General features: G+C 29.9%; 1 protein-coding gene across 1 annotated transcript in view; it reads right to left on the reverse strand.

The window, feature by feature from the left end:
• The window catches only part of LOC137637272 (neural cell adhesion molecule 2-like), a 110,429-nt gene that overhangs the window by 70,272 nt on the left and 30,157 nt on the right, over window positions 1-10,000 (reverse strand). The window contains exon 2 of the mRNA XM_068369525.1: window positions 5,352-5,511. Coding sequence (XP_068225626.1) covers window positions 5,352-5,511 — 160 coding nt within the window. The remainder of the gene's footprint in view (window positions 1-5,351; window positions 5,512-10,000) is intronic.

Genomic DNA, 10,000 nt, shown 5'->3' on the forward strand with positions numbered 1-10,000 from the left:
TCTAATCATTTCTAAGTTAGAACATTTCTAACATATGCTGAAATTTTCATAAAAGTTTTTCCGTAACTTATTGAGTAATAAACTAAAATATCTAATATCGCAATAGCGAATAATCTTTTAAAAATCCTGGAACCGGATCATATCCAAAATCTAATCACATCAAAGTTAGTACTTTTCTGAAATATCCTCAACATTTCAACAAAATTCACCTGTAATTTTTTGAGTAAGGCTAGTGACGAACAAACAGAGGTGAAAACATAACCTCCTTGGTGGAAGTAATAAGGACACCATACCCATATGACTTTATGAAACATGAATTTCAGCTCTGAACCCAAAATTTCAGGATTTAAAGATCCACCATTTCATCTTGACAGAGCGCAGTATGGGAGACTCATCGACTATTTGAAACAACAAAACGCTTGTTCTTTCAAAAGCTTCTGCTTTTTTATAAACTTCAAACAATATCGACCTTTTGTCTTTTGGATTATGTTAAGAATCAGTTATTTTCAGTGCGAACAAACATCCCTTTTACCATTAATGAAATTTGGTGAGGAATGAATAGCTCCCATCTCTAAACATTTATAGATTCTCATTAACAACGACGATACAAGATCAATAACAACTTTCAAAAGTGGATTCCGTTATTCGCAAAGTATTCGAGGAAATTCACAATGTTTTAGGTTAGACCATTGTTTTATGGGCCAATTATTTGCTGCACTTTATAATGGATACAGGTTTAACACAGGAATCTCAGAAATATGCATTATAAATAGAATAGTTTCGAAACAAAGAGTTTCAAATGTTAAAAAAATATCATTTTGATACGTTAAATGCAAGGTGATGAAAATGAAATATCAATATTTTCATAACATGGATTTAAAAATTCATTGATATCATATTCATCAATGCCAGGGAATCCAAACGAAGGCTATTCACAAACAGAAACCACGAAGAGCAAAATGCCTGTTTTTACTGTGAAATAGCTTCGCTACCTTACAATGAAATATATTTAGAATTGTGTCGAAATCGCTATATATAGAATACTGCAACCTCTATCATACAAGTATTCGACTTACACGATATTTGGGACCTTCCTTTTTAATACCTTTTTTATTATTACATTGATCGAAACATTTTAAATCTCTTTTCCAGTCCTCTGAAATCTAACTTTTTTATCACATTGCCAAAGCTATTTCAAAGACCCCTGATCCATCCTTACATCTAAAGTGATTTTTTATTTATTTTTATAGTCTTGTTCTCTTGCTTCAGGGTACACTCGAGCACACCATTCTATCTTATTTCTTTTCTTCTTGTTTTCTTAAAGTTTTTATACTGTATATACGGGATATCTATTTCAATGTTACTCTTCTTAGAATATTTTATTTTGCTTTTTTCCTTTCTTCATTGGGATATTTTCTCTATTGATGCCCCTGGGCTTATAGCATCCTGCTTTTCCAACTAGGGTTGTAGCTCAGCAAGTAATAATAATAATAATAATAATAATAATAATAATAATAATAATAATAATAATAATAATAATAATACAGTGAACATGTATTCATAAAGAAAATTTTGCTCATTTAGACGTGTTTTTCATATTCATATAAGCCATATATCATACACCTCTTAATATGTATTTTCACATCTATCAATATTTCACCTCTCCTCTTAAAGCATATTCTCCATTTCATTCATCTTTAAAGAAGAGTTGCTTAAAATATTTCTCCAGTTAATTCCATTTTACTTGATTCACGTAATTCTTTATTTTTCTTAATCATTTGCACAAACTTAACTATCATTCTTCTCCTATTACTTATTTTCTCATCTTATCTCGCCATCATTATTTATATTCAGTCTTAAATACTTACATGTATAAACTATTTCTATTCTTTCATGTTCATTACCAAAATCATTGCCCCATATCCTCTATTTTATTTACCAGAGTAGCCACTTCTTCCAACTCATTCGCAACCTCTTCATATAAAAAAATATTTTCAGTTTTTGAAGAAATATTTCATAGTTTCTCTATTGGATCTTTCAGTTAGCATCATATCACAAGTAATCATTAGAACTTCACATATCATTTTCATCATCATCACCCTCATCTCCTCCCACGCCTAGTGATACAAAGCGTATCGGTTATATTTCGTAATTTATCTCTTTTTAGAACTTTTATTTCAATACTTCTACATTCATTATCTCCTACTTCACGTTTCATAGTCCTCAGCCATGTAGGCCTGGGTCATCCAACTCTTCTAGTGCCTGGTGGAGCCCAGTTGAAAGTTTGGTGAACTAATCTCTCTTGGGGAGTGCGAAGAGTATGCCCAAACCATCTCCATCTACCCCTCATCATTTTATTATCCTTTAATTCTACTCTTATTTCTGAAGCGTATTCTCTGACTTATCATTTTCTTCAATTAATGAAGATATTGAATAGCTACGAAGAAATAACTTTCCTGTCTTTGGCACACCACATCAGTTACTTTACAGCCCGAACATTCTATTACTTGTATGCTACAGATTCTCAACAGCCTCCACATTATCATTATTACTATCAATTGCTGAACTACAACCCTAATAAGAAAAGCAGGATGCTATAAGCCCAGGGGCCCCAACAGGGAAAATATCCCAGTGAGGAAAGGAAACAAATAAGTATTCCAAGAACAGTAACAACATTGAGATATATATTTCATATATAACCTATAAAAACTTTAACAAAACAAGAGGAAGAGAAGTAGATAGAATAGTTTGCCCGAGTGTACCCTCAAGCAAGATAACTCTAACCTAAGACAGTGGAAGGTCGCATTAGATTTTCACACCCTTAACATTAATGTCTCTTCATACAGTTTAAAGATTTAAAAGCCGCTCATGAATAACAGGGGTAAAGGACAGTGACATTGCCCTATCGGGTAGGACAATGCCCTAGAGACTGACATACATATATAGTCAAGCCCCCTCTCCACCCAAGTTATGGCCAAGGAGGGCCAGGCAATGGTTGCTTATGACTCAGCAGATGGACTTATAGGCTCCCCCAAACACCCCATCCTTAGCTCACAAGGATGGTGTAGTTGCAGAGATCAAAGAAACTAACGAGTCTGAGCGGGACTCGAACCCCACTCTGGCGTTCACCAGTCAAGGACGTTACCACATTTAAATCACCAGTAATTTTCTAGAAAGAGCGATTTTATATCAGTACTTATGGGACATTTTCCTCATTCAGATATACATGGAAATAAATTTAGTAAATTCAAGACTCAGATTCCGAAGATTCTTATCTGTGATTTCATCTACAACTTAAGTGTTTTCTTTGTTTTATTTTTCTGTCTCTTCACATCCTCACATTCTCAGCTACTCTTATTTATCTTCCTCTTGTTTTTTTTTTTTTTTTTTTTTTTTTTTTTTTTTTAAGTTTCCATAGTATACGTGTGAAATATCTATTTTAATATTGTTACTGGTTTTAAAATATTTTGTTTTAATTGTTCGTTACTTCTCCTGTAGTTTATTTCCTTGTTTCCTTTCCTCAGTGGTCTATTTTTTTCTGTTAGAACCCTATGGCTTAAAACAAGCTGCTTTTCCAACTAGGGTTGTAACTTATCTAATAATAATAATAATAATAATAATAATAATAATAATAATAATAATAATAATAATAATAATAATAATAATTCCTCAACCCTTTCCGGCTTTAAGCTAATCCCTTCCACTCTTGGCTTACATCATTTCCAGACAGCTTAATTCCATTTGCCTTTTTTATCCTGAATTAAATCCTACACACTCATCATCTACCACTTCCACATGCACGACATTAAACCAAGACATCATTTTATATTTTTATTTTCTTCAACTAGTTGTTTCGAAATTACTACAAAACTATTCTCTTTCCTTATGAAATATCATTCCACTAAATTATATTTACACCTATTTACATTTTCCTCTTAATTTACATTGACATTTTACTGAAGCAATGAGGAAATATATCCCCAGACATCAAGTTGGGCAATTTGATTTTCCATCTACTTTGCAGTATTATATATCAAGAAAATACTTCTAAGTGTGGGTATGAATATTTGTCATTGAAAAACGAAATTTCTCTTTCAATAAATCATTTCCATATGATATCCTCAATTTTCATTCCCTACAGAAACACAATGTCCAACTAATTCAGTGAGCCACCCACCCTTCCAAGTATAGCCTATTTACTTTTACTTTTAGTCTCTTTTATTCATGGGCCATGCATAACCACCATTGGAAATTTCAAATCTGTGACATCTAATCACTTTTAAACAACATCATCATAACACAGGCACACATGCATACATGTAAACAAATAATATATATACACACATACATATATATGTAATACGCATGCAATATATATATATATATATATATATATATATATATATATATATGAATATATATATATATATATATATATATATATATATATATATATATATATATATATATATATATATATATATATATATATATATATATATATATATATATACAGGGTATACATATACATATATATATATGTATATATATATATATATATATATATATATATATATATATATATATATATATATATATACAGGGTATACATATACATATATATATATGTATATATATATATATATATATATATATATATATATATATATGTACATATATATATATGCACGGACACATACACGAACACACACGCACACACACACACACACACACACATATATATATATATATATATATATATATATATATACATATGTGTGTATATATACTGTATATACCCGGTATGAAGTTTCTTTCTTGATAAGTGCTTCTACCTTTACCCAGATCCTAAGTGATGCAACTGATTGAAAATATTTCTCGGTTTTAGGCTCTAACTATTGGGTTATCAATATAGCTATATATTCATTATTTGTACTTGAACTTGAAATCAACCGATCTTTACCAAAACGGCCCATTACTAATTTTATCACGTGCCTATTTTATCATAATTTACAGGTATAAACTTTTTCCTTTAGTATTTGTCGTGTCGAAGATAATGCAGAATTTCATGGTTTTTTAATTGCAACTCCAGCATTGATCTGATTTGAAAAAAAAAACAAAGCAAGGGTTTCTGATTTGAATATATTTTCTATCAACGAAACATTCATGAAATAAATGTAATTACTAAATTAATTTACTAGACTCCAATTCTCATGCATTGTAATAGCCAAGCTAAGCTTTTAAGGAAGCCATTATTAAAAAAAAGAAAAAAAGATATTTCTTTCTTCCAGACTTTATCACTAGATTCAGAAACATCATAGCTTTAACCTGTCAAAGTACTTGGCACTTACCTGTATATAGGAGTGGTAAGGGAGTCTCTGAACCACAGCAGGAGATGAATACCGTCATCCGGAGGGTGAGAGACATCGCAAGGCAATCCCACTGATTGTCCCCAGACGCCCGTCATCTCCAGCACCGAAACTGAAACCAGATGAGAGGATGTCGGTGAGTCTGTTTGGGAATCTTGATTTCATCAATATATTAAGGTTTAAATGACTCTCATGAATGGCAGAGGCATAAGATAGTGACAATGCCCCAGCAGATCAGTGCCCTAGAAGACTGATCGTAAATCAATATTATCAGTACCCAAGTATTCTCTCTACCCAAGCTAGGTCCAGGGAGGGATAGGCAATGGCTGCTGATGAACCACCAGGTAGGCCTGTTGGCTCCCCCAAACACCGTATACTTAGGTCACAAGGATAGTAAGGCTTCTGACACTACAAGAAACTATCAATTTCAGCGGGACTTGATCTCCCATCCAACAGAACGTCAGTCAGGGATATTTCCAATAGGCCACCGCAACCCATAAATGACCTTCTGTTCTATAATTCTTATTCAAAACCAACAAATCAATTCAATGGAGTACAGTGCTAGTGAATAAGGAGTCAGAATGCTACGTTTTCGCCGAGTGAGGTCGTTATGTAAACATTTGAACATATGCAAATGGGTGTAATTTCCATTATTCACAACTTCCGGAGGCTGTTTTGTGATGCAAAGTATCTAACTCGGGGTTTGTTTGCTTATTAACTTTATGTAAATAACCGTAGCAATTACGAGTCTGAGATTTGATCTCGTGAAATGAGACACCACCTTCAGTTATTTTCTGAAATCTTAAATTCATATATATATATATATATATATATATATATATATATATATATATATATATATACATATATATATATATATGTGTATGTACACACATATATATATAAATTTATATATATATATATATATATATACAGTATATATATATATATATATATATATATATATATATATATATATATATATATATATATATATACATATATATATGCATACACACACATATATATATACATATATATATATATGCATACACACATATATATATATATATATATATATATATATACTGTATATATATATATATATATATATATATATATATATATATATGTACATATATAAATATATATATATATATATATATATATATATATATATATATATATATATAAATATTCTCATCATCATCAGCTGTTACTAGTCCACTGCGGAATAAAGGCCTCAGACATGTCCTTCCACTTACGTCTGTTTATGATCTTTCCATGCCAGTCTATACCCGCAAATTTGCTTCTCTCGCAAATCCATCATCTTCTTTTCCTTCTCCTGCTTCTTTTGCAATCTCTAGCGATACTTTCTGGTATTCCTATTGTCCATTTATTATTTGTCCTTGTCATTATATGTCCTGCCCACGTCCATTTCCTTTCCTTACAGATTGTTATAATATCCTCTACCACACACATAAGAGTTCATACATACACACACACACACACACACACACACATATATATATATATATATATATATATATATGTATATATATATTTATATATATATATATACACACTCACACACACACATATATGTATATATATATATATATATATATATATATATATATATATATATTTATATATATATGTATATATTTGTATATATATACAGTATATATATATACATATATATATATATATATATATATATATATATATATATATATATATATATATATATATATATATATATATATATATATCCTCTCCTCCTACTCCTATTGACGCAAAGGCCCTACCATAGAGGATTCATTGGCTAAATTTATCAAAGGATAGCTCGTTCCTTGTGATACGCAGTGCCTGATATATCTCCTCACTTTTCCTTATATTCAAATTTACTCACAATAATCGGTCTTATACTTGTTTATTAAGCATAATTTTCAGTTTCTTCAACGAAGTAAAAATTATAAATATGTATATATATATATATATATATATATATATATATATATATATACATACATATATATATATATATATATATATATATATATATATATATATATATATATATATTATCATTATTATAGGCTAAGCTATCACCCTAGTTGGAAAAACACGATGCTATAAGCCCAAGGGCTCCAACAAGGAAAAATAGCCCATTGAGGAAAGGAAAAAAGGAAATATATATATATATATATATATATATATATATATATATATATACATTTATATATATGTATATATATATACATATATGTTTTTGTGCGTGAGTGTATAGATATAAACTTTATATGTGTGAAATCATGTGCAGAGAGAGAGAGAGAGAGAGAGAGAGAGAGAGAGAGAGAGAGAGAGAGAGAGAGAGAGAGAGAGATGTGGAAGGGGTAGGATGGCGTTTGTCTTTGATAATTCAGACGGAGCTTCATATCTGAATATGTTGTCTAGGTAGGTCACCGGGACTCCTGAGGTTCGCTTATCGCAAAACCTCGTTAATGGTCGAGTGAACATCGAAGTAGAAATCTCCCTCACAGGAAAGCTTTTCCTTAAAGGGTACGTCTTGGAAGAGCTCATCGAAAAGTTGAAATTTTTTTACACTAAAATGATATGAAAGTGTCTAACTTCTCCCGTATAGAAACATTTTATCTTATAGCTTTAGTTATTAATATTATTATATTTTTTTACATTAGAATGATAATATGAAAGTGTCTAACTTCTTCTGTAGAGAAACATTTTATTCATACAGCTTTAGTTATTAATATTATTACATTTCTCGTACTGACTATCAAGGTTTCATCTGTCTATTTGTGTGAGAATATTTTTTTTTTATATAATATATGAGTTTTCCATAAAGTTTGTTTTTGTTGGTTTAGCCGTAAAATAAAATATCTCTGGTTTTATTTTTTCAATATTTCTTTGTTTTTGTTTTTGCAATAATGGTCAACAAGTCAATAATGATAAATTTGTTCCAATGGAGGTAAAAAAAAGGGAAAAAGTACAATAAAAATAATACTCAGTATATTAGTTATAAATATTGCGGAATCTAATTATCTAGTAAAATGTCAGAGTATATCTCATATTCAACGTCATTATTACGAGAGTTATTCTTTGTAAAGATTAGGTACAGTAATTAGTATTCCACTATCCCTATTATGTCAATATTAATTTAGAGAACGCTACAGTTATATATGTACAAAAATAATATTGATTTAGTGGTGAATGAAAGAATTTTAAGTTACATATTATCATAGGACATATAATTTGAGATGATTATGAAGTCATTGAATACCCTCTTTTTTATTAAAGTGGCTTTTCAATTAAAAAAGATATAATCAAGACAAGCATTATAATGCAAATAAAATATTTAATGTGAAAAAGATAGCACCTATATTTTACTGAATTGGTTTGCCCTTGTATATAGTTAAATTTAAATTGTTCTCATACTTTTTTTCACATTGTTTTTTTCAACTGTATCCAAAATACGGAAATATCTTTCTATATATGGAGTTATTAGTGAATCAAAAAGGAGTTGAAATTAGGTGTAAAAGATTTGTAGCTAGGCAGGTTCAAACGATTACCGACCACAGAACTTAATCTAAAATTTCTTTGAAGTTGAGATATCTCACTCTCATTAGATTCTTGAAAATATTTTCCGCCGTTCTATAGCATCTACAATTCTTCTTCTCTCAAGGGGTTAACTACTGCACTGTAATTGTTCAGTGGCCACTTTCCTCTAGGTAAGGATAGAAGAGATTCTTTAGCTACAGTAGGCAGCTCTTCTATGAGAAGGGCACTCCAAACTCAAACCATTGTTCTCTAGTCTTGTGTAGTGCCATAGCCTCTGTACCATGGTCTTCCACTGTCTTGGGTTAGAGTGCTCTTGCTTGAGGGTACACTCGGGTATACTATTCTATATTATTTCTCTTCCACTCGCATTGTTAAAGTTTTTATAGTTTTTATAGGAAATATTTATTATAATGTTACTGTTCTTATAATATTTTATTTTTCCTGTTTCATTTCTTTACTAGGCTATTTTCCCTGTTGGAGCCCCCAGGTTTATAGAATCCTGCTTTACTAACTAGGGTTGTAGCTTAGCAAGTAATAATAATAATAATAATAATAATAATAATAATAATAATAATAATAATAATAATAATGATAATAATAATAATAATAATAATAATAATAATAATTCAAACCATGATTGATATTACAGTTTGCTCAGATCAGTCTAAAAGAAAGCTTTTTATTCAATAATCTCCCTTTAATTTTCATTATTTATGATGAGTTATTTTAAAACATATGCTAATGGCATAATAACTATATTCGAAATTAGGTCTGGATACGCAATTGTGTAGATCATAGTATCAAAGTAAAGGAATTTTGCCAATTACAGAACATTTTCAACGATGAATTTGGTACATTAACAATTAAGAGATTGCTCTCATGCTTTACTATACAAATTAGTTATGGTTTGTCACGTCAGAATCCTACTAATTTCCTTCCCCTTAAAGACATGATTACTAATTTTAATACTAAGGAAAGAAAGTACCAGTACTGCAACAGAAAAGGAAGAAGAAGAAATAACATGTCTTGAGTCTTAATTGAAGGGAAAAGCC

The sequence above is a fragment of the Palaemon carinicauda genome, unplaced genomic scaffold (genome assembly GCF_036898095.1).
Source record: "Palaemon carinicauda isolate YSFRI2023 unplaced genomic scaffold, ASM3689809v2 scaffold62, whole genome shotgun sequence".
Classification (NCBI taxonomy): Eukaryota; Metazoa; Arthropoda; class Malacostraca; order Decapoda; family Palaemonidae; genus Palaemon; species Palaemon carinicauda.